The sequence below is a fragment of the Dermochelys coriacea genome, chromosome 6 (assembly GCF_009764565.3).
Source record: "Dermochelys coriacea isolate rDerCor1 chromosome 6, rDerCor1.pri.v4, whole genome shotgun sequence".
NCBI classification, from domain to species: domain Eukaryota; kingdom Metazoa; phylum Chordata; order Testudines; family Dermochelyidae; genus Dermochelys; species Dermochelys coriacea.
The window spans coordinates 43,011,954-43,038,693 of NC_050073.1; the positions used below are offsets into that span (position 1 = coordinate 43,011,954).

At 41.2% G+C, this 26,740-nt stretch overlaps 1 protein-coding gene across 10 annotated transcripts in view; it reads right to left on the reverse strand.

Moving 5' to 3' along the window:
- NAV2 (neuron navigator 2) overlaps positions 1-26,740 on the reverse strand; it is a 642,916-nt gene that overhangs the window by 174,928 nt on the left and 441,248 nt on the right. For all 10 annotated transcript variants that reach the window (XM_038406029.2, XM_038406028.2, XM_043516356.1 and 7 more), the window contains one exon: positions 7,345-7,417. In XM_038406029.2, coding sequence (XP_038261957.1) covers positions 7,345-7,417 — 73 coding nt within the window. The remainder of the gene's footprint in view (positions 1-7,344; positions 7,418-26,740) is intronic.

A 26,740-nucleotide genomic window follows, 5' to 3' on the forward strand; every position in this document is an offset into this window, starting at 1 on the left:
CAGTTGATTAACATTGGGCATCAACCACAAAGTAAATTAGTTATTTCTCCCCTACAGTGATTGCAGTGAATGTATTAGAAATGAAAGACATGTTGTGAGCTGGTGCATTTTAATAAAGAATTCCTTTAAGCCAAAATTAAGACGCAAAAATCAAATGCAATGTAGCAACATCATGCAGCAAATGATTAGCTGTACGTTCTAGTCCCCAATGCGCATGATGGGGAGAAAACACAGTCATACAGAATTGCATTGTTTTCATTATATCAGTCTAATTTATTTCAATTATGAAAATCTAATATACTCGAATTAAGAAACAGAATTAGTGCGTATATTAGTGGCTATTCTTAAACTAGATAATTACTAGTCTGGTCTTTTCAAAAGGCAATAAGAGCCTGGTATACATAGTACATCTGAAGAAATTAGCACTGAATTTATAAATATTTAAGTTCCTGATTATCACGTCCTATCTTGCATATTTTATAACATACACACACACAGAACAAGGGTCCTGTGGGAAAAAACTAGTATGTGATTATGTATCATAACACATATGCACAAGGGACTGAATTAACACAGACACAACTTTAAGGCACAGACAACTTTAAAACAGGTATTTTCTAACTTTTGAGTGCTCCACTTTGCTGTCTTAATGTGGTTTTAATGAGGGGTTCAGAGAGCAGGACCTGGGCTGGGGCAGAGGAGTGGGGTACAGGGAGGTGAGGGCTCTGGCTGGGGGTGCAAGCTCTGGGGTGGGGCTGGGATGAGGGGTTTGGGGTGCAGGAGGAGGCTCCAGGCTGGGGGTGGGACTGAGGGGTTCACAATGAGGGAGGGGGCTCCGGACTGAGGCAGGGGGTTGTGGCCTGGGAGGGCGTGTGGGCTCTGGCCTGATGGTGTAGCTCTGGGATGGGTCCAGAAATGAGGAGTTAAGGGTGAGGGATGGGGCTCTGTGGGAGCAGGGCCACACCTCACCCAAGCTGCAATTGCAGGGAAAGTCCTTCTTAGCCCAAATGTAGACAGAATCTTGTGGAAATATAGCTGCTAAAATCTAAGAAGTCTCTACTGAGCATGTGCAAACAGCAATTTTTAAAGGCTTATAACTTCACCAAATTTGGGCAGGTTTTCACAGGAACAGCAAAAGACATACCTTACCAAATATCAAGTTCCTGCTTCACAGCATGGGGGCACTGAAAGTTGCCAGAATTTTTTAACATTGTTTCAATAATTTTTTTCCTAACCTCGTTCTCAGAAATAGCTGAACTGTTTTGGCAAAATGTTTCAAAATAATTCAGCCTGAAGTAGACACACACTCAGGAAGGAAAAATTCAGCCCAAATGGTTAAAGTTTAGCAAGTGATAAGCAACTGAAAACAGGATGTTATAATAGGAGATGTCAGGCAACCTTAATAATAAGCGGTGCTATCAGCCCCACCTATAATGTATAATTTGATATTTGTGAGTGCATGCCCATCTGCTGAGTTTATCAGAAATTAAACCTGGTTTTAACATTTTCTTAGAAACACAGAAAATAAGAACCCACACAAAAATATACCCTTAAAACAAGGAAAAGCAAAACAAGAAACAAAGAAAACCTCTTCTATATTTTGACAATATGTTCACATTGTCTACAATTTGCCTAAGCAAAATGTATCTTCTAAACAGGATACAACAAAAAGTATACCCACAGACTTTGGACTCAATGCTGTTTCCCTGAAGTAAAAGAAAAACTTCCATTAACTGCATAGGGAGCAGGTTATGGCCCTTTAAGAATAAGCAAAATATTTCAAACAGGCCTTTTAGAAGCACTTCTGGTTCTCTTATCTCGAAAGATGGACCTAGGTAATTCACCTGGCAGTTTGCCACTGGACTTTGTACACAGAGAGTACTTCAGCCTCACTTTGTTTTGCCAGTGAGTACAGTCTGAATTACTTCCTGTTCAAACTCCCCTTCTCTGTAGTGTGTCAGTTTAAACACACATACTGAGTTATGAGAGCACGAGCATGTAATCAAATAATTTTCATTTTGGCCGCACACAAAAAAGAAGGGTTCTTTATTTATATTTTAAGTTTTAAACAAATATTGCCAGATGTTCTGGTTTCAGGGAAAGGCAGGGTTTTAAAAAGAACCCTCCCAATCTGTTGATTGGACATTTCCATGCAGTGATGTTTCTGCTGCTGTTTGTTGCTCCTACTGCCTTGACTTCCTATTTTGAAAAGCTGCCCAAGCTACTCTCTTTCTTGACATAAAAGTATGCAAGACTCAGTGGCAAGGCAACAGGGAAATCCACAGAAAACAAGGAAGTAAATCTATATGATAGGAATAATGTTAGTTTCTGGGACAATAAGAAATGAAATGTCAGGACTATACTGAGCAGTTAAGAGTTAAAAAGTTACTACATGTGGAATCTAAAAGTTTGAAGCCAAGAAAGAATGGAAGGAGAAAAAATACTGATTGAAGTTTTCTGCCCAATGAGAAAGCACTATGAGAATAAAATGAATAGATGATCAGAATAGGCTAGCCAGGTGGTTTAACAAGAGCACTTTGTAGCACTACTCAACGGACCAGAATTCAGGTGCACAGATTGGTTCTGAACTCTAGGACTGACAGAGTGTGGGCCTCTTGCCGAGGCAACTCATGCAGCTCCTTGGGATGGGAAAGTGATGCTCACATCACTTTTAGGAAACTTTCTCTGGCCGACACCAAGAGTCTTTGAAGGCAGCTACATCCCTTCTCAGCTGAAATAACAGGTGAGGCTGAGATAGGCTATGAAAGAAAACAAAAGGGGACCCTGCCAAAAAAAAGGGTCAATACAACTCATATAATATAGGTCTGGGAGACCAAACATTTAATGGGTGGACACTCTTCAGAGCCTATCCAGAAAGCCAGCTGCTACCCACTTTCCTTTTAGTGATGCTGTGTGTGTTCTAGAAAAGATTAATCCCACCCAAGGAATAACATTAGAAGGTAGCCAAGACTGGTGTGACATCCTTATATGCAGAAAGTCCACTTCGATTAGGAGATTTAGCCATCAGGAAAGGAGGAAAATTGTTTAATTTACCAAGAAGAGGTGGGAAACAGCACTGAGAGATTTCCAATAAATCCAAACCCACTCTGCAAAAACACAGACTCTGCTTAGAACTCTGTCAATCAAAGAGAAAGAAAAAATTGCTTGCAAGGTACAAGCTGCAGTTGAGCTGAAAGTAATTTAGCTACAGAAGCATGAATTTCAGTACAGATGGGAAAAAATATAGACATGGCCAAAATTAGATAGTGGTTGTTCTGAAGATTAGTAAAATGCTTCCTTTTATCACTTTATGGCTTCACAATTTGCTCAGCTGATCTCTATCCAGCTAATCTATTAATTCACAGATGGTGCAACTGCTATCTACAAAGAAAGTATTAGTTCCTACTGCACATACACAGCATCTGTAATCTGCAAAGCCTTGGCAATTAGAAACACTATTTGGAAAGTGGTGAGAATAAGTAGAGAGCTGGAATTCCAACAGGCCAGAAACTGGGTCTGCATCAGTCCAGGGAACAGCACAGGCAAGCATACAAAGCTCCAACTGATGAGTAACAAGAGGGAAAATGGCAGTGGAAATAGGAGACAAGAGCTCCTCCACATCTCCACAGAAACTTCCCCTTGTTAAACATGTACTAGTAGCTGAGGTCTTAGTTTGTAAGCTCTTTGGTGCAGGGACTGTCTCTTTGTCCTATATTTGTACATTCCTTCCACAACAGGGTCCTGTTCCATGGCTGGGGCTCCTAGGTAATAGAATTATTAAAAGTATGCATACATTGGAGCCCACTTATTTAAGTGAAGCTTTACTTTACTAAGGAGTACAGATTACACTTCCAGTCATAGTGAACCGCCTCCTTATAGTAAAGGTATAGAAAAAAAAATGGATTCACTCTAGAGCATTCCAGAGAAGGCTTCAGTTTATATTTCCATTCTGAACTGATTATAAACTCCTACTTCCTCCTGGCTTTGCAAAGGGAATAAATAAAATTATTTGCATTTGACCCACTGGATCTTAGCAACACTTTACTGGCTTGTTTGGTTATGGCATTGTTTAACCGGGTTCAATGTTCTTATTTGTTTTTTATGAGATGCCTGCTTCCCGTCACGGTTAACATGCCTCTCCGATACCCTGGGGCTCTGCTGAGAGTGGCTTGTGATCTGGCGGGAGAGCCTATGGACCTCTAAGGTTAGCTGAGTAAAGAATTTTAGTCAAGACAGTTTTCTCATCACCTCAGCTGGTTTGTCTGGGATTTTGCAACATACTGACAAAGTTACACGAGGTGAAACATGCAAGGGAATGTCTCTCTCTCATCTGGGTTGAAAAGGAAAGTTTATTGTACAGAAGCAGCCAGGTTTGCCTTTTCTGTTTTATCATCATATACTGACAAGCAGGTCCCCTTTTAGAGGTTTTAGGCTGAATCCCACTCACTTCACTCAATTGAGTAGCCCCACTGATTACAAAGGGACTATCCGGGTGAAAATGGGAGAAATGATTTGGCCCATTATCTTAAAGCTTCTCCTAGGAGGGGAAGAAGACCTCTGTTCCCTATGTCTGAATCCAATTTAGGGCAGTCGGTAGGAAAGGATTGTTTACACTGAGCCAACTGTTCTCATATCATCAGAATACTACTGCATGTATTAATGGTCTGCTGCTGCTTTCTGCATATTATCATTATCAAGACGAATAAAATTATTATTTTTTTAAACACACAACATTTTAAAGTGGCAGTTAAATCCTCATGTATTACAATGAGGGAGAGCGTCACCTTGTTATCCCCAGACAATAAGTCGTGGGTGCAAATGAAATGAAGGTGACTGGGAGGGAGATAAGGGGCCTGATCTTTTCTGAATCTCTTTTCTGAGATCTTTTTTGAATCTCAAAAGAGCATGTTTCGTTTGAAGCAAGAATTGCACTAGCTCTCTTCTTCGTACAATATGGCATATTTTAATATGCTGTAGTGGCAAGGTGCATTTGGTGAACATTGCAAATGTTGCTGGTCACTTATGCTTAGCAACAGGGTGATGCTATATCTTTATTAAGTTACTTGAATGTACTTTACAGTCAGACAACGGTTTCCCCATATATTTCATCGCCTGTGGATTATCTGGGGTATATTTTAATAACATCACCTATTTTCAATAGGGGATGGTTTGTTTCATTTAAGAGTTGAAGGTAAAGGGGTCACCATCCAACCAGGTCAAAAAAGAGTCTTAAGCTCACAGCCAGAGCCTAGTAATATGTGAAGTGCTGTGAAAAGAAACTTCAGTGGAAAATCCTGAAACTGAAGCAAATGACATTAAATTTGACTTTACATTTAGAGAAGCAATTATTTCAGGTAATTATCACCCCACTGAAAATCCACTTTGGGGAGAAACAAATGTGGAACTAGTAGTTTGTGAGTACCAAACTCACCATAAAAATACTTCTAGTTAAACACATTTATGTTAAGGATCTTCCTTCTGAACAACACTGGCTGTCCTTTTAGACCCTTAGATTGCAGAAAGGCATCTGTGTTTTGCAGATAATAATCTACTTTTCCTAAAGGGGAATTCTTTCTCACACACACTTAATTCAAAGTTTGTGTCTCATATTATGAATGCATGTAACAACACAGTATAACCCCAAAAGGGAGGAATGCTAATGTTCCAATTGTTTAGAAATTAAAAGAAATGCATCTTGTTTCTAAATTTTCTCACTCAGTTCTGTGGGTAGCAGGAAGCCGGGAATTTTGTAGTCACTGCTCATCCATTGAGTACTGTACTTCAAGCATAAATATAATCAGTTAGTCTTCCACTAAGAGCGTGAGACAGCTAGAAACCGAATAGAATTATCCTTTTGGCATGAAGAGTTGGGAATCCCCCAGCGCTATGCACACTAATGCTTACAGCCAGCCAGCGGATTTTGGTTGTTGGCAACCAGGCAGGTAAAGCCAAGAGAGAAAAGCTTTTCTGTTCCAGCTGAGAGGGCCTGCAGCTCTTCTCTTTAAGAATTGTCAATCACCTGATCAGACAGGCTATCAAATTCACCTTGCTTTTTCAGCAGCCACATGAGCGGAGAGGGAGAAATCATAGCTTTCAGTACATAGGTAACTAAGTTATTCATACACATGCAAAAACTTTGCAAAGTAACCAGCTCTCCAAACTCAAGCTTGCAAGCAAACTTATTTGAGAAGTTAAACCAAGAAAGTCATCTCACCTGAACTTGCAAATCCAATTACTTGTTCTCGGAAATACTGAGGTAGGTGTAACCTAATACATTCAGAGTCTGACTCTGCTTACTCTGGTTGTTGGCACCTGCTTGCTTTTTCAAACATACTTAAGTGAAAGTAAAGGTGAAACCTGATGCTGGCACTACAGTCTGTGCATTGGGTGATTATTAATATAATGTGGTTGGGGACGGATGGTCTCAATGGATGGACTGATTAAGGGGGGGACACTTATTTTTGTTTTGCTTTGTAACATTTGAATTTATTTCATTGTTACATGCACTTACAGAGGTACATGTAAAAATGTACATACTAAAGAAAAATAAATAGAACAGCAAAACAGAAGTTTCTTTTTAAAAAATGTAACTAGACACTTTTCAATAGACATCCAACACAAAACAATAAAACATTTCGTTTCAGGACAGAACTACTAAAACATTTGTTTAAGAAAATAGGCCAAAGCATTTCTAGTTTCGTAAAACATCAAGTCATGGGGTGTTAACAGTCCAGTTTTCACTTTAAAATTAAAACTTTAATGATTAATTGCATCATTGCTAAAGAATCAATGTGGTAAAAATATAGGTCCTGATCCTACATGCGTTTACACACATGCATAACTATATTTTTCAACTACAACGGGACTACTGTACTTGTAAAATTATGCATGTGAGCAGATGTTTGCATGACAAGATTACAGATGTATTTTTTTGTAGTTATTGAATTCTGTACTTTTTTCACATCCTGCTATTTCAGATATATTTTGCTTTTGTCACAATCATAAATACACAGGATTTGGTTTTTCACTGTGTCATTTCTAGAACTCAACTGCGAGGTTAGTTTGTTTGGTGTATGTGTTTTGTTTTGTTTTAAAAGAAGTGAATGAATCTAATGCCCTCCCATTGTTTATTTTTAAAGTAAAAGAGTTAACAGCATTGAGTCCAGCATGTATTTTACTTACCTTTCCTACAGTGGATGCAAAAAAGAGAGGAAAACACAACAGCACAAGTCTTATTAAATCTCCAGTGATCCTGATTGTATTTTTTTAAAAAATTGGAGGAAAAATACCTAAATTGAAAGTCCCTCATTAGAAGATAAATTTTGGAATGACAGATTGACTCACCCTCTGCTGATAGACCCTGTATGTTTATTCCCTTGGCAGCCAAGAAACTCAGACATGCATCTATGTTTTCAATCTAAACAAGAAAAAAGGAGACAAAAGAATACGCGTTGTAAATGTTTACCTTAATCTACAGTCACATTTTATTGCACACAACCTTTGTATCACAGAAAAAGCTCCTTTGTTCATTGCAGTGGAAAAAAGGTTCTTAATATTGGAACCATAACAACATGGAAACTCCAAAGTTATTAGACAATCAGCAGTGTGTTGGTCAGGGTTCCTCTTCAGTTTGTACTTGCATGGAGCAAGTTACTTAATACTCTACCCACGCAGGTTCAAGAAAGACGATCATTGCATCTCAGTAGAGGGCCAAATATAACATGCTAGGATTTTTGTCCTATGATAACAAACATGTACTGAAAATAAACATGGTGCCAAATTTGCCTGAGGAGAAGAGAGATTACCACTTGCTCTTAAGTAGACAGCTGGCAGAAATTTCCAGTCATGGAGGCAGTAAAATGTAAGAATGGTAACTAGAAACCTCAGTTGGAATCTATAAAATGTTTACTCACAAAATTCCCTGGATTTTAGAAATTACATACTGAAACAGGCTGCAGTTACTCACAGTGGACCAAATTCTGCGTCTTCGGGGGTGCAGTGAGCTGGTGCAATTGTGTTGATTTGGAAGGGGCAGGATTTCAGTTGGCCTGACAGGATATGCACATCCAGCTCTCTAGGGATCCCCTGCAAATTGTTTGGGAGCCATGATTATTTGCTAGGGTTCCCAGTTTTGGTTGGCCCTATTCCTGGAGGTTTCATCACATGACATAATCTATAATTAAAGATTAACCTTTGATTTGTGGAGAGACTCAACAACCCTATTTTGCATGTATTCACTACCCCACTGTGGAGTGCTACAACTGTAAAAGTTACTTCAGTGAAGCAGCATATCCATCCCATGGCCTGAGGGAACAGGATTCATCCTCCTTTTCCTTCCATGGAAATCACCACCTTCCAGTCGTACTACTGAGGCGGGGCACCAGGAAGAAAGTGTGCATCAGAACATTTACAGAGTTGGTATATAGTGGGATTTTCAAAGGTGCTGAGTTGTCCTGACTCCACTCTCATTATTCAAGGATGAAATTTACATTGACTACAGTGGGAACAGAGTTATGCCAATGACCAGTTCTTTTGAAAATCTCACTGTGTGGGTATGTCTACACATTGGCCGAGAAGCCACTGTTGGTCAATTTTCAGAAGGATCCCTTACCCCCCAGGAATGAAGATCAACAGAATCCTCCTCAGAGCCTTTGAGGAGCCCTCATTTTTTCACCTTTGTCTTTTTTTTTTCTTGGAAGTCCCAAGCTGCAATGACCCATCCTCTCTTCATGAGGTGAGGCCTGATGTGGTTTGCCTGGGAACTGAAACATTGTTTTTTGTGTTACTAAAGAAAGAGACACATACATGTAATGTGCTCCCCTTCCTGGAAGTTCTGAGCAACATATCCTACCTATATGCAAAAGCTTGAGTAAGCAAATTCTAATCCATCAGGACTTCTTGCAGACCTCTGTATGAATAACCAAAGTCGTCACTGGGCATTCCATGTGCAGATCCGTTGTAGGATCAGACTCCCAAATATGTTTCCAGATTATAAAAGCCCTCTATTACTATTATGGTTATTATTAGGAGTGCAGTAGCACATGGGGGCCCAATTAAAGTGCTGCACAAACAGTAATAAGACAATCCCTGCCCTGGAAAGCTCATGACATAGGTTTACGATAAGATGCAAAAGGTAGATGAAATGGACAAATAGGGGTGGGAAGACAAATCCGTAGTAAAATGAGAATGTTTCCTGTCTAGCAATTGACAGGAATTACAGCAAAGATAAGTCATACAGGGGGATCTGTATAACCCTTTTACACACAGAAGACCTTGGAATAGAATACTGGGCTTTTTCACATTTGGCATGGTGTCAGAAATCAGTAACAGAGATGGAACTGGACTCCTTCAATTTAGAGCCAGTTCAAGAAGAAATCTGTAGCCCAGTAAACAATAAAACAGTTAATAATACAAAACACATCTAGGTCTATCCATGTTCAAAGCAAATTGCAAACATTAATTAGTTAATCCTTGCAATACCCCAAGGAAGTATTTACCTCCACTTTACAGGTAAGCAAACTAAGACAGAGGCCTCTCTCTGCAGTATTAACTACCCTTACATGCCTCCTTCCAAGTCCCTCAAGACTCCAGGTTTCCCTCCCCTCCCCTCCATCACTGAACTCCACAAAGTGTTTTTACCTGGTGAGCATTAAACTCCCCTGACTAAAACATCTGGCCCCCATTCCCGGTTTAACTGCTGATGCTCCCTTTGAACATTTATCTTATGGGCACATGCCCATAAAGGGTGAGCTGGCCAGGGCCCACTGGCACTACCTTAAAGAGGGCAGACCGCCTTGTTACCATTTTGTTCTTGCTCCAGAGGCTGTAAAAAGAGCTTAACATGACATAAGCAAACTCCCAATCTTGTAAAAGGAATGAATGGGAAATGATCCATACAGATGTGGCCATTCTCGGTGCAATTGTAGTATGAAGAGAAAATGAGGTAAATAATAATTATATAGGATACAGATGAATGGGGTATATTACATGAACTGCACAATAAGATGGATTAGAGTCAAGAAATAGTAAGAAACTAAATACTCTAAGACAGGGAAATAGCTGTGTTCAACAGAGAAGGAAGAGGTAAAATAGAAAAGGCTGATTACAGAACTTTGCAGAAGCCAGCTTTTATGTCAGGAGATAAAATATGATAATAAGATTCTATACAGTTAGAAGGGAAGGATTGGAAACAGAGGCAAAGATATAGCAAGGATGCCTAACTGATATTATTTATATACTACCATAAGTTTCTGGTGATTAAAAAATAAGAAGGGTAAATGGCAGTATGATATGAATAATTAATATGATTTTAGTATCTGGAAATAGAGGTCAGAGTAAAGGAAGGGAAAGATTTAAGGAATCAGAAGGAAAATGTAACACAGTACGGAGGGTAAAATGACAAAGTTATAGTTGGTAGGGACTTAAATTAGTTCCCAAGTGAGGATTATTTGGTATAAAATGAGTTTGATATCTCAGTTCAGGTCCAACGTAGACATGTTTAGATTACATTGGCACCTGTTTGCAATCTTGAGCGGTACCAGCTACTGAATAGGCCTCCAGATACTCTTACGCCTCAAGAAGATGAGGAAGGAGGCCACCCAAGTGGGGCTGCATGAGGGAAGCTGGCTCTGTCACTGTCTGTATTTTTACGTATTGTAAAAAATTGGAAGAATGGGGACACATTTCAAATAATGTCTAATATAGGAACAGTAGTACTTGTGGCACCTTAGAGACTAACAAATTTATTAGAGCATAAGCTTTTGTGAGCTACAGCTCACTTCATCGGATTCTTTGTGGAAGACACCCTGGGTAAAGGAGCCAAGACTTGGTTTATCACACCATGCTATGAACTAGGCAAAGGTACCACCCTCCCCACTCCAAAAAAGCCTGAGGATTATTTAAATAGGAAAGTCTCTAGCAGCTGTGATAAAGTCAGGCCGGACAGCTGCAAGAGGGTAGTACTGTTTCTTCTCATCAGTCAGGTTTTCTTCATTGGTTCCCTCTGGAAGACAGGGCACATGTGCCCACCTCTTACAAGAGTCGCACTAGACCATCATGCCTTTTTTTTTTTGCAAGTCACATAATTGAAGTATAAGCAGTAGTCTTCTTCGCTCTCTGACTCTTTCATTAAAAGAATAGCTATTTTTCTTCTAAATGTAGTTAGAGCCTCTTGTGTGGTTTCTACAGTACTGATGTCTTTATACTGTAAATATGTTTCTTTAGGATTAGTGGTCCACAGTTGTGCCCATCACTTTGTGGAAGGCAGATATGTTAGTCCTAGAATGTTAAAGGCCCCTTTTCCTACAAACTGAGAAGGGGTTACCTCACGTTAATTAGAGACACCTGAATCCAATTAAGGGCTGCCTGAGACCTTTTAAAACCCTTCCTCCAGTGAAAAAGAGAGCGAGAGCCACCGACCCACCAGCTGTTACCAGGCTAGTAGCAGCAGGGAGGTAGCTTCTCCAGGTGGAGAGGCTATGTTCCTTCCCATAGGGGAAGCAGACAAGCCCGCATGCTGGCTAGGGGAAAGACTGACATCCCAGGACAAACAACAGGATGACACCCCATCCCAGCAACGAGGCAGGGAAAGGTATCACCCTTTGTTTGGATCTATGGGACTATTTCCCTTTTTGAGTGGGGAAGGAGCACCTTTTAGGCTTACCCTCAGGCCTACCCTGAAGACACAACCAAGGGAACATCAAAGGGGGAAGCCAAACCCTTCCTGAGTGGGACTGATTACCCCAGGCCCACCATTGCCAGAGGGGAGAAACGCTAAGCTGGTGAGAGAAAAGAGGTGCCTTGCCACACCATATAAACATTTCATGAATTTTTGCTATAAAAAGTATTAAACACAAGACTCTGAACAATCTCTATGGTACTAATATTAACACATTGTAAAAACTAATTCTTAAATGTTTATGTATCACTTTTTTCCCCAATAAAATATTTGATGTAGCATCAAAACATTGTAATAATTACAAAAGTCCTGGATATTAAGGAATATTTGTTCTGTATCTGAGTCTATGTCTATGCTAGAGAGCCTACAGTGGCACAACTGTACCGATGCAGCTGCACTGCTGTAAGATCTCTTGTGTATCCACCCAATGCCAACAGGAGAGAACTCTCCTGTCAACATAATTAATCCACCCCCAATGAGTGGTGGTAGCTATGTTGGGCAGGAGAAGCTCTGCTGCCGACATAGCGCTGCGCACACTAATGCTTATGCCGGCCTAATTTATTTCATTCTGGAGGGTGGAATATTCACACCCCTGAGTGACATAAATTTTGCGAACCTAAGTAGTAGTGTAGACATAGACATAGAGACCAAGCCAATCTCTTTTGTGGCAATTGTCATGACATTTTTCTAGGAATACTAATGTAGCTAGGACTATGAATTCCATGCAAATGATCTATGCAAAACAGTTGTTGCTTCATGCAGCCATCTAGTTTTGCACCTACAGTAATGGAGGATTCTGAAGCGGCATGGTAACAAGATCACATAGGTGTAAATATCTAGGGTGGAACTAAAGTTCCTGAGTAGATCACAACTGAGCACCAACTTGTACACTGATAGAAATCTAATGACACTGCATTGTACCAACTCTCAGCATAGCATGTGTAGCTGTCCCCTTAAAATTATACTGTTTCAATGACTGCTTGTTATTGAACTCGGAGGGACCTTTCTGGGCCAAGTCCATATATTGTTTAAGCCCTTAAAGCAGACATAAGGTTGTTGATTTGCCAAAAGGGAGTGTGTATTTTCTTTTTCACTGTGAGCCATGACTGGCTTTTGGCAGGCAGCTCTGATTTCTCAGTTGCTCTGCCTTCTGCCCCAGGCAACATCTAACACAGCAGAGGAAAAGGAGAAATTCGAGGTTTCTGAAGCTGGGTAGGCATAGAGGGGAGGGATGGGTGATAAATCGTAGTACAGTCATCCACTGCGATGATCAACATGTGATTTTAATTACTTGCTATTTGAAAAGAACAGCTACAGTCAGATCAAATGTCCAAAAAAAGAAAAGTGACCCCCCACCACCACCACCCTCGCTCCCCAAAGGAGCCATAAGTATTGCTCTTTAGAACACTATACACAATTCCTTTTTTACGAGGAGATGTAGCATATTAAGTGTCCGTGGCATGGTCAGCTGTATAATATCAATTCCACAACATGCAGGACACTTATTTGTTCTGACATTTCCTAAAACTAAACACAAATTAGAGGACAGTTGATTCTAACCCTGAAAGGTCCTGCCCCTATACAGGAAATCTCGATTCTAAAACTCCACTGGCAACAGTCAGTGTAAAAAAGAAACTCCACAGTCATCAGATAACACATTGTCATAAAGAGTTATAAATATGAATTTGGGAAAATGTAGGACCCCAGGCAAGCTATATAGGGTTTGGAGGGTGGGTAGGATGGAGAGCTGGATTGGCAGTTCTATTTCCCTATATTTAATTAAGGTTTCTCTTTATAAAAACTGATTAATCCTTGTTGCTTAATTGTTCCGATTGCTGAACATAGTAATTTAGTTAATATGTGAACTCCTTTCTGCATGAAGTTAATTTACTTCAATTGCTCTAGTGATCATCTTTTCCCAAATTCAAACTAAGCTTCTTCTGCTACTTGAGAGGGAAAACAAATACTGTTTGTCATGATTTCCACTTTCTTCTAAATTAAGTGAGGAGAGGAATCTCTCTCTATCCAGAATGATGTAAAAGCCAGAGATTCTGTTCAGAATAACTTTGGAGAATAACCCTAATAACCCTTAACCACACATTCTGCTATTTGCACTGCAAAGCAGCTGGAAAGCCGGTTTAACCAGCTTTAACTACCTGAGTACTCCCTATACCTAAGGGACTCTCTGGGTGGTGTAGGGGGCATGACTGCAAGAGAATGGGTAGAGATTGGAGAATCTTGTGTCCTAGTGATCAGTAGCTACCAGAATGGACCCATGGGGCAGTGGACAGCCATGAGCAACTTAGATCAGCCATCCAGCTGCTTTAGGCACTGGACAGGTGCCAAGGTTGGGGGGGAGGAGTATGCAGAACTGACACAAAGTATCTTTGCACCACATACCACTCTGACATGACCCAGGATATGGCCTGTGGCCTTGTATGTTTGGCATTACCCTAATTTGCATTTAAATACAATTTATATTGTAAATATTTTCCCCTTTACAATGGGAGCTAATTCACGTATCACTCATTTTTGGGTCAGACTCATAGAATTTCTTTTTCAGGGTCCTTATCCTCTGTACCATTTATCCTTCTAGTCTTAGGAGTCAATTCTAAATTGAAATCTTAATTTGTGAAGCCTGCTCTCCCAAAGAGGAACAAGCTGTGCATTTGAGGGGCTACAATCAGTCCCTCCTCCACAAGGTAGTAATAAATATTACTATACAAATGTATAGCTCTTTTCATCCACTGATCTTACAGTGCTTTACAAATGTAGGCAAGCGTCATCCTTCCTTTTCCCCTCCCTTCCACCTCCTGCTTTTTACAGATACAGTAACTGAGGTATGGAGAACTTCCTTGAATTTCTGTATAAGGGACAGGAATAATAAGGTTTTCTGATTCCCATTTGTGCTCATACCACTACTGCTTTCCCAGATATATGGCCCAGGACTATTCTTGTATGCTGAAAGGTACTTTAGAATAGCTCTGCACTTCTAACAAGTATGAACACAAACAGCCATAGAAGATTTTGTGCTTGTAACTTAATGGCAATCTCAATTTCTATTCTTGTCTATGTTAGAAAAAAAACCCTCGGTATAGGCAGAACAAGGCAAATGGTACTAAAAATATCCCAGTAAACATGTAAATAAAGACCCATCTATGGGCACAGATCTATGTTGAACATGGACTACGTTTGACAGAAGCTTAGACATGGAAACTCAATCCACAGCCAGAGCACACACACAGCTTTGTCCAGTAAAAAACAACATGGTAAGTTGTAAATTGTTCTGCCCTTGTGATATGCTGAGATACAGCACTTTTCCCCTAAACAAACGTCAGACTCAGACTCTTACTATAGGTTTTCTACCCTCAATTTTGTACAGCACTAGGAATTTGGCTTTTATGGAATGTCTCTCCACTAGAATTATTCTTTATTTCAAACTAAGTTCTAATGCCTTCAATCTCAGTATTTGGGACAGTAAAAAGTTTTCAATCTTGACTATAAAACCTTCATGAATATTAATTTCTGAAGCATTTTTAAAAAGCTCAGTGCCGTCTCATGATACACAATGACAGAACACAGAACAAAGGCCCCAATCTGCACACTGAATTATATCCCCAAACCTGTTTGTTCTGGTAAAACACACTTCAAGGCCACAGTGTTATGTTTGACAGTTTACTTCATTACATAAAAAAGCAATTAAAAGACAAAACAACCAAAAAAGTTTCATTACACTGGCAATTCTTAAAATCCTGTCAGTTTTGTTTCAGACAAAGTTACCTCTATATTTGCATTATTCCTTAAAAACTTTCATTGATATAAATAATATTACCTTGCTCAAAATCCACCTCTTATCTTTATAAATGCTAATATATGTTCATTTTTGCAACCAAATGTAAGGTTGCTATCAGTCCAAATTTAGACAGGCCAATGAATATTTTGATGGGGATGTCCCCAAAACCTAAGTTTACAGGATGTTAACAGCAAAAGAGCTTGGTGCTGATAGAACATTTTCACAGTGTAAAGGCAGGATGATTGATGCTGGATCTGTATTTAGAAGGTACAGAGCCTGAAGACACAAATTGTGTGCTGCTCACGTGGTTCTTATGTAAACCACAAAATACGTGGCTGGCACCAAATCCCCATCAATATTTGAGTTTTTTTTCTTTCCACAAACATATCTGCAGCTGCCAAATAGCACTAGAAATGTATTCACTAAGCACCACGGAGAAAGCTCTGATTCATGATGTCAAAGTTTCCATTCCCTTCAAAGGGCATTCTTGTATTCAGAATGATTTTGGGCAACCGAAGCCAGGATGTCTTTTCTGTTTAAAACTGCTAAAATATGATTCTGTATGTGTGTGGGGAGGGGGAAGGAGTAAGGGTAGGGGGAAAAATCCTTCTCTTTCATCTATACATTCAGCTCTCAAAGATCTCCAGCCCAAGCCTGAATGACTAGACCGGAATTAAGCAGCCTTTTAGCCCAAGTCCTGCAAGCCTGATTAAACTGGCACGGGCCAGCTGTGGGAGTTTAACTGTAGTGTACACATACGCTAAAGGCCCAATCCTGCAACAGAAAGATGATGAGTATCCTCAACATTGAGAACGTCTGATCATGAGAAGTGCTACATACTCACAGCTTCAATGTTTGAGAGGTCAAAATAGTGCATTAGGTTATTATGCTTATCCTTTGAACTCTTGACTCTGATGATAAAATGATGAGGATGATTTGTTAAACACAGACACGTACCAACAAATTTCCTGCCCAGAGCTGGTCTCAACCTAGTGCATAGTGGATGTTTGCTCATAATACAAACTTTGCACAAACGGCAGAGAGTCTCTTCTTAGGTGTGACTCAAGACAGGAATAGCAGGCTGGAGGTCAAGACTGAGATGCCATAACAAAGCTGCATGGCTCTGGCTAGTCCTATCAATGTCTCATTTTTGAGCGTTAAATATTCAACCCCAAAATAGGAGAAATGTCTCAGGAAATACCCAAAGCATGTGATTCATCTGTTCTCAGTCTCCATCAGACATTGCAGCAAAGCATGATTTATAGCCAATCAGACAAAAGTGGCCCTTTCTTAAACAAAGAATGGCTACTTCTCCCCAGTAATTGTGGTTCTTTGTAATGTGTAGTCCACATGGATTCTGCATCTGGTGAGTATGTGTCCTGTGCAATGAGATCAGATACTTTTGGCTAGCAATGTCCATTGGATCCTCGCGCCTTGCCACCCAAGAGCATAAATGGCAGAGTGGACCAAACCATCCCTCGCCAGTACAGAATCCTGTATCTATAGGACTTGGTAAAAGCAGAAAAAAATGGATTTTGGAATCCACATGGACAACACATCTTGAAGAATCACAGCTACTGTCACATAAGTAACCATTCTTTCTTCTTTAAGTGATTGGCCTCATGGATCCCAGTTCTGGTGACTATCAAGCAATGACCTCATAGGTAGAAAGTGGATGATAGGAGTCCTATGTAAACAAGGACTGTAGGACAGCTGTACCAAGGAGAGCATCTGATCCTGAAGCCACAGTTAAGTAGTAGTGCTAGGTGACAATGTGGACTGATCCCTGTGAAGAAAATTTCTGAAAAAGGCCACAGAAGCTGCCTGAATCATGGTGGGATGGTTGCTAACCTGCATGGATAGTTCTAACCTGGCTATCTCATAACAGGATCTAATACAGTGAGATACCCATTTAGACAACCTTTAAATGGAAGTGGCTTGAGCCTTAATCCTATCTGCAAAGGCTACAAAGAGCCTGGAGGAGCTCCTGATGGAACTTGTCATCTCCACCTAGTATGAAATAGCCCTGGTCACATTAAAGGACTGCAATTTGGCTTTCCTCTGGTTGAGTGGTTTGGGGAAGAAACTGGGAGGTGAACCAAATGATTTAATGCAAATCAGAAACAATCACAGGCAGGAACTTGAGGTCTGGCCTAAGAGTCACCCTATCTCTATGGAACTCTGCATAAGGGGAACAAGCCATAAGGGCGTGAATTCCCCAAATTGATGTTATGGCTACTAAAAAGGCAGTCTTCATAGCTAGGTAAAAGAGAAGGTTGCTAGGTGCTCAAAGGGAGGTTCCATTAAGCCAGATAACACTGTGGAAGTCCCAGGAAGGGGGTGGCTACCAGAATAAGGAAATACATGCATGAGAACTTTTAGGAATCTAGCAACTGTAGGATGGGAAAATATGATACGACCCTGAATAGGAGCAGGATGTGCTGCTATTGCTGCTAAATGCATTCTTAGGGAGCTGATGGATAGTCCTTAATATTTTGGGGTTAGCAGATCGTTCAGAATAGCAAAACAGGTGCTTCCCAGGGACACAGGTGACACTGTACTTCCCAAATAGAAATTCTCTCGCATTTTGCTGCATAACAGCACAAGACAGTCTAGCAGAGGCTTTTCAGCTATGTACCCAGATGTCTGGACATCAGCTGAACAACTTCTTTCGTGGCAGCTATCTAACCTGCATCCAGACTGTCAGATGTAATGATACGGGGTCCAGGTGTATGTTCAAACATCTGTTTTACTGAACAATATATGGTAGAGCAGGTAGTGTGATCAGAATCTGTCAGGAGACAGGTTCACCTGCTCTGAGTACCAGAACTGTCTGGGGCTACCATGATCACTGAAACTGAATCTTGTCTGAGTTTCCTCAAGATTCTCAATATTAATAGGATTGGTGAGTAGGCCTACATGAGCCATGGTGCCCAGGAGATGAGAAAGGCATGTGACAGCAAACCTGGAATCAACTCCCCCAGACCTTGAGTGCTCCAAAAGAAAGACCCTGAAGCAGGTCTTCCTAACTTTGTGTCTTCTTGGAGAAGTAACAATTGAACACATCAGGAATGTGCCCTTTACCCAGACAAAAGAGGCACTTAAAGTGCTCATCATTCATCTGATAGCAGCCTTCAAGAGGGGCAAATTTTAAATCCTGGGGACTGTTGTGACAACTGGTCTATAACTTTTGCCTGCTTGGAAATTAACCATGAAAATAGGTCAAGCTATTTTCAAAAAAGACTGTTATAAACAGGTGCAAGAAAACCAGACAGAGACTGAATTAGTCCAAACAAAAAAGGCCTACTGACAGGGGTCAAGGACTATGTAGAGATTGGACTTAACGTTCCCTATACCAAGTTTGGCCTTACAGAAATGGATTTAATTGAATGAAATAACAAGGGGATGAACTACACCACCCATTCCCCTCTCCCACCTTTTGTGGTCCTTAAAAGGAGATTTTTAAAAAGCAGCATGGCTTTCCAGCTCAGCTTATCACATCTCGTCTCAACTTCCTTGATCCCAAGTAGAAACAGCAGACCAGACCGTAGGGTATTCTTCCCGCAAGGAAGGCCAGCAGGCCTTGCTCTTGTTTACGGAACTTTATTTTCACCTGAGAGTCCTGAAAGTCATCATACCCTCATGACATCCAGTCCTCAGCCCATAAGTGGTGACACTCAATTGTCAGCACTACAGAGGCACATAAGATCCCATTCTGTCATCCTCCTCCTTTGTGTTACTTTCAGCTCCACTATTATTTTTCCTCCTAACCCCTCTCTCACTCCAGCTTTTCAACAGATTCTGAAATCAACTGCACTACACACATTACTACACACACATTACTACATCCAGCCCTGCCTTGTCTGAAGAGAAAGGACCCAAATCAGATGATGTCCTCGACTGTAATGTGAGCCTGGGTCCAAGCCGACTTGCCAGCCTAAAAATACATTCATTACTGACCAGCCATCCAGTGTTCCAAGAACATCAAAAAAAGACATATTTCCCCCACCAGTTCTATCCTGTATTACCTTCACCTTGTGCCTGTCTATTAAAAACAGGAGACATGAATGTACTTTGAACAGCAAGACAGAGTGAAATTAACCCTTTCCTTTTCATCAAAGAAAAGCGTTAGTGAAAAAAATAGACTGATATTTTGCCTCCAAAAAAAGAGAGATGTTAATAGGCTTTTATTAAGTTTGTTTTGCATAATTACTCAGTTTCAGTTTCAATATCAATGCTTGTTTTGATTTCTTGTTCTTTCGAATTTGATCAATGAATGAATGCTTTTGGATGTATTCCAAGCAGCCAAGTAAACCGCCGTCTCTGTAGAAAAAAACCCAAACCTTTCTATCACTGTTTTCATGTTGAACACTTAAAGTGTTTATAAATATGTTTCACTCTTCTGACCCTTCAGATCAATACAACAGGACTCAGCCATAGCAGCTTGGGTCCCATTATCAGGGATATCCCCAAATCTATTATAAGTTTGCCTTTTTTTTTTTGGCTAGTGGGAATGATACAAACAACTAAAATTATACTAACTACACTAACTATAGAAATCATGAGTTAGCAACCACTAACTAGCCTAACAAGAGATTGCACGGTGCACTGAGTAAGGGGACACAGCAGAGGTTCCATCTTGCTGCCATGGATGGTAAGAAGGAACTGAGGGTCAATTTGGCCTGCCCTGCTCTTTATGTACTTAGGTGGGGGTGAAGGGAGGCGCCAGGATTTCCCAGGCACCGGTGTGGCCCCAATGGACATTGTGGCCAAAAAGAATCTGTTCTATGATGCATGTATATCAGAAAAAGAATCCATAAGAACAATCACTGTAAGAACCACCAACCTTTAGGGTACATATAAAAAAAATTTAAACTGGAATTAAGAGCTTAAATGCCTGCAGAAGACATGGAAATACACGGTACTGGTTACTGTACACAGTGTTTTTCATCCCCATCCAGGAACTCAAGTACTGAAGGATTCGATATATCAATCTGTAACCTGAATGTGTAAAATTAATTCTGAAATCAATCAAACCCTGAAACAAAGAACTATAATAACCACATGAAACATTTCCATTGGCTTTAGAATTCTTTCCTCTAAATAAAACATTTTCTGTCCATAAGTTGCTTTGGGCTACTTTCTTTATATAAATAAATTGCTTATTTCATTTTCAAAATTAAAATAGCATGTATGAATTAATTTCAAACAAGGAAAGAACATCATGGGCCAAATCCTTAAGTGGGGTAAAATGATGTAGCACCATGTTCTTCGATATTAATGGGCTAAATCAAGCATTTAGGCTCAACCCAGTGTAGGGGGCAGTTCGTAGCTACCCACTGCAGCAACAGCTCTGGTAAGAACACACCCCTCTGAAGAACACAGCTCTTCTCTTCCATGGTGGCAAGAGAGAAGGAGTGTACTGGGACAGCCCATTACCATATACAGCACTGCCTCCCCATCATGGCTGGCAAACGTGTGTTTGGGGGCGGTAAGGAGGGTGAAGTCCATGGCTCTACCTACTCTGTGCCTGCTTACTTGCTGGGGTGGCAGAAGAGGGAACATTTGGGGTGTACAGTCCCTGCTCTCTTTCCTGTGCCTGGACCCAGCAACCAGGTCCTACACAGTCTCACTGGGGAGTGTGAGATCTTACTCCTCCACACTCTCCATTATAGCTGCATAAGCCAGGACGAAGGCACAGTTTAGCCCAAAATAAAAAAGTTAGATTCGGGATTTATAAAAATAATCCCAGCCAAAAACCAGAGAATAAACTGGACATACATCACAGCAGCTTTGGAGTAAGACTATTTAATTACTTAAAATAACCAAATTAAACATACTTACACAAAAAGAGTGCATCAGCGGAAGCCTGAAATCAAAGATCTACAAACAGATACTCTAACAGAGGTGAAAGCTAATTTCTCTGGACTGGATAATCCTTTGTCAAAAGTATGACTCACTTTGGATATTTGAGTGTAAAGAGCTTTGTACTAGGTATTCTATAAATAGAGATATATTCAGATAGAGACAGAAGCCCAGGTGGCAAAAGAAACAGTTGTATAAACAGCTTCATCTATTAAATCACAAACCTGACACAGAATCTTTGTCACATTCTGGTTTAGTGTGAGGAGTTTCATGACGTATCTCACTGTACATTTTTTTTATGGATAAAGAAAATAGGGTTTCTGTTCAGAAAGTAAAGCCATTATGTGGAATTCAGAAAGCAGAAGCTGAACTATGTAAACATGAGCAGGTATCTCTTGCTGTCAACATATGCTTTAAACCTACATTACTCAGACCCATCCCAGTTAGAAAATCTACAAAGATTTCCCCATAGCTGGGGCTCAGAAAGGGAATGAATTAATTCATCCTATAAGGGGAGATAAATTTATAGCTACAATTTATTTCCAGTCTGATTGATTCCCCAGCCCCTTGCTTTTAATCTTTTCTTCCCTGCAAGGAAGCTTTAAAAAGGCCTTTATCATAAAGGTCAAGTGAAAATAATGTTGAAGACCAAAGACAAGTAATGTATCATGAAGAATGTGTCCTTAATTCACTCTGCACAATTCAGCCTGAGCACAATTTCCACTCCTGAGACCAAATTCAACCTTGGTGCAAGTAAGTGAAACCACACTGAACTTAATAGTGTCTGTTGTGCCTACAAGGGTCTCAGTAATAGGTAATTTTATGTAACAGATATGCTATAATATGTAGGCACAATAAGATGAGTTAAGGACGGCCTCATCTCTGATGTCCTTTTTGGTTTATGTCAAAATCCTAGTATGATGTTAAACCTTGAATTGTTATAATAAATTAATTCTCTTTTACTTTCCTGGTTGCATTAAATAATCAAATTTTAAAATAAACTAAGCAGTCACAGAATAAAATCATATCCATCAAAATGTGAGTCACTTTTACTGGGGAAAAAAAGTCCCCATCTACAGCACATCAAAGCTATCACCAGGAGTGTGACACATGTTAAGCTCATATTTGCTTATTCCTGGGTGGAAGACCATTTCAAAAAGTCTCCTTTCAATATACCAAAATGCAGAAACTCATGCACACTGCAGCTATGCTTTTTTTTTTCCTTAAAGGACAAAAGGCAAAAGAAAGCATCCTGTGCACTTTCCAAGTGAGAACCAGGGGCTCTATTTCTTTTTAGGCCCCTACTGTGATCAACTGTGATCAACTCAACAGAGACTGAGGCTACCTTAAAAAAAATGCAGTGTTAGACATTCCCATTCTCAATATTTAGCCAAGTGTCTCAGCATGCAGTCGAAGGAGTTAAGCTAGTGGCTGCCATAGTAAGTCTGGCATTGATCCAGATAATGCTTTTTCCTTCAGACTAACAGACAGCTGTGCTGAAAAATACCATGCTAAAGTCAAAAGATGTCCATTTGTTACTATAGGAACACCAAACAGATGTAATATTTAAACACAAACTTACGGAGTAACAAAGTCAAGGTAATAATAATAATGCCTAACAAAAACCAAGATACAAAAGTTCTCTGCATCAGATTTCTCAGGACAACCTTGGAGAAGAATTATTGAAAATACACATCTTAATTTAACCATCGAACTATGATTCCAAGAAATCCTGTGCCTGGAAGTTATGGAGAAAAAATGTTTGTGATGCTTTTGATCTCTTCTGCACTGCTGTGTCTCTGAATTAAAAACACATTTCTAGGCAGCAAAACTCTGCATTGGGAAGGGAGTGCTCTAGTGACTAGACCCCCACAAAGTGAGAGGTTCTTGGGAGGGGCACCCTCAGAAGATTTATTGCAACCAGTCACGCTCATTTAGACAACAATGGAATAAAAGTGTTTGGAGGATCAGGCTCCAGTGATTGCTGATTATCCAAAAATAAAGACAGTGTGGGGGACAACTACGCAGCTTGGTGGAATTTCTCTGTAGGGTGTTAGAGCTTGAGTGCAATTTCCACTCCTGAAACCAGATTCAACCTTGGAGCAACCAAGTGCAACTACTCTGAAGACAATGGAGTTACACCAAGGCTGAATTTGGCTTTGAGTGACATGGGACAGCATCCTCAGCATCAGATAGGAAATGCTAAACAGCATTTAAAAGTGACCCCTGCAGTTAACTGACAAATGCCAAGGTGTGTCCTCTGCAATCTCCCTATGCTGGGTGGATTGTAACTGTAGTGCTAACAGTGAGAAACTGCAGAGGTGAAATTTTCAGGTCTCTAAATAACAAAAATGACTTGAGAGACAAACTGGAAGGCAGGGCCCTAAAGTCTCTGTTTTTGATACCTATAAAACAGCAATTAAATACCTGGGGGTTAGTGAAGAAGGTATCTGCCCACTTAGTGATGTTACACACATAAGGTCGGATCCTCATCTCATGCAAATGGCTGCAGATCCAATTATTTCAATAATGTACACTTATATTCACCATATATCCACCTGACATATGAATCACATTACACCTGTTCCAAGATTCCACTGGTTTCCAATTTGTTTTGGGGTGCAAATGAAGATCAATTCTTTTAATTGTTACATCTCTTTATGGTTTGTGTCCTGGTGGCAACCCCCCTTTTGTTATTGATCCTGGCAGCTGAAGACCATTGACTCTTGAATTTACTTTCTCCCTTAACTTTACTGACCCTCAGGCAATTTGTAAGGTGTCTTTATTTTATTTTTTAGGGAAGAGGAGGGTTTCCTCTGTGACAAGGCTTCCCTGCCTGGGGCACCCACATGCAATAAGCCACACCACGACAGGTATGTCTGCCTCCATTTCCCCTTTCTTCCTCCCATGAAGCGAACACAGTCTTTCTCAAAGTCCAGTTCAAAAGTCTGCCGGGGAAAATATATTTATTCTTGTACATGTCCAACAGCCCACAGAACCCTCATGATAAACCATTCTCCCAAAATGTAACAGGTTCACAACAGTTTTCCACGTCCACTCCTGGGATATCATTTCCAGCTCATGTACCAGAGAGTCATTAACCGTCTGCCCCCTTGTTTCTGCCCTTGTTCCAGGGCCCCAGTATCCAGACCAGCCACCTGAGAGCTCCCAGATTCACTTTCTTCCCCCATGACTCATCTCCCAGAGCCCAAGTCAGGTCTACTGAGTGAGAATCCCTGCAGTGTTCCACTCATCCAAGCCTCCCTGTCTGAGACCTGGTCTACACTACACGCCTGATCGGCAGGCAGTGATCAATCCAGCAGGGGTCAATTTATTGCGTCTAGGCTAGACGCAATAAATTGACCCCCGAGCGCTTTCCCATCGACTCAACCACTGTGGGGAGGCGCAGGTGGAGTCGATGGGGGAGCGGTAGCAGTCGACTCACCGTAGTGAAGACACCGCAGTGAGTAGGTCTAAGTACGTTGACTTCAGTTACGTTATTCATGTAGCTGAAGCTGCGTAATCCCCCCCACCAGTGTAGACCAAGCAAAGTTAGGTTTGGTTAATAATGTATGTGTCTACACTGCCGAGTCCCTTCTGCCGACTTAAAGGGTTTGTAAAGTCAAATTCTGTACTCCACCTCCATGAGAGGCACGGGGCTTCAGTCGACATCCACGCTTCAACATGGGGATAACGTAGACACTGTGCTGTGTAATATGAATGAATTGGCCTACAGGAGGTGTCCCACAGTGCTCTGCTGTGACTGCTCTGGACGGCACTTTCAACTCCACTGCACTTCAGCCAGGTACACAGGAAACAACCACCCTCCTGTTAAAGCCCCGGGAACTTTTGAATTTTCATTTCCTGTTCGATCGGTGTGGATAGCTTGTCAGCACAGCTGACAATGGTTGCTCAAGGCCGCAAACGGGCTCCAGCATGAAGCACACAGGAAGTAGTGGATCTTATTGCTGTGTGGGGAGAAGAGTCTGTGCACGCAGAGCTCCGACCAGGAGAAAAAATGCTGACATCTATGCCAAAAATCGCACACAGCATGGGGGAGAAGGACTACACCAGGAACACGCAGCAGTGCTGCATGAAAATAAAGGAACTTCAGCAAGAGTACCGGAAGATAAGGGAGGCGAACAGTCACTTTGGTTTTGAGCCACAGACATGCCACTTCTATGAGGAGCTGCATGCAATTCTAGGTGGCAACCCTACTATTACCCCAAAACACTCCGTGGATATCTCCCAGGAGCCCCGGATGACCTGGGGCAACAACGAGGAGGACATTGTTGCTGAGGAAGAGGAGGAGGAGGAGGAGAATGTGTGGCAGGCAAGCAGAGGATCCATTCTCCCTGACAGCCAAGAACTTTTTTTAAATTCTGGAGCCCATCCCCTCACAGGACCAATTGTCAGCGGAGCGTGATGCCGGCAAAGGCACCTCTGGTGAATATACATTTTCAATCAAACTGCAGGGGTTACATGCTATTATTTTTAATGTTGAATTGATGTCTATTGATTGCCCTGACAACTTGGATCACAGCAGACACCACGGTAGGTTTACCCACTCCAAATCGATGACCCACTGACTGGTAGCAGTCTTGCGTTGCAAGCTTCCACAGAGCTATCGCCACTCGCTTCTCAGCTGTTAGAGCAGTTCTCATTTTAGTATTGCTGCGCTGGGGAAAGTTCTTTGCACAGTTCCATGAAAGTGGCCTTGCACATTCGAAAGTTCTGCAGCCACTGCTCATCATCCCATATCTGCATAACTATGCGGTCTCGCTAGTCAGTGCTTATTTCCCGGGCCCAGAAGCGGTGCTCCACCATGTCAAGGTGATGAGCAACTGTCACCAGCATCTGCAAATTGCTCCACTTCACGGCTTCCAGCAGGGCTGCTTGGGTAGCATCACATTGTTCCATGCGGCGGCTCCTGCTTCAGCTGACCAACTACTGCAGGATAAGGCATGAGGTGTTTGCAATGCTCAAAACAACAGTGTACAGCTGAGCGGTGTCCATGCTTGCTGTGCTATGAGGTCTGTGCAGAGAAAAAAAGCACGAAAAAGGCTTGGTTTGTTTGCCGTTGATTTCAGGGAGAGAGGAAGGGAGGGAAGTGCATCATGGGAGGCTAATGCCATGTTCCCATGACCACCCACGCAAATGTTTTGGTCCTATGAGGCCCTGGAAGCCCAACCCAACATTCCACTCTGCTCCGTGCACTGTGGAATAGCAGTCCTCAGTGAGTTGATACAAGCCCTGCTAGTGAGGATGCGCTCTGCCGACACAATGTGCATAGTGGGGACATGCAGAATCAACTTAAACCGGAGACTCCATGTCAATTTAAATAAAATCAACCTAATTTTGCATCTGAAGAAGTGGGGATTTTACCCACGAAAGCTTATGCTCAA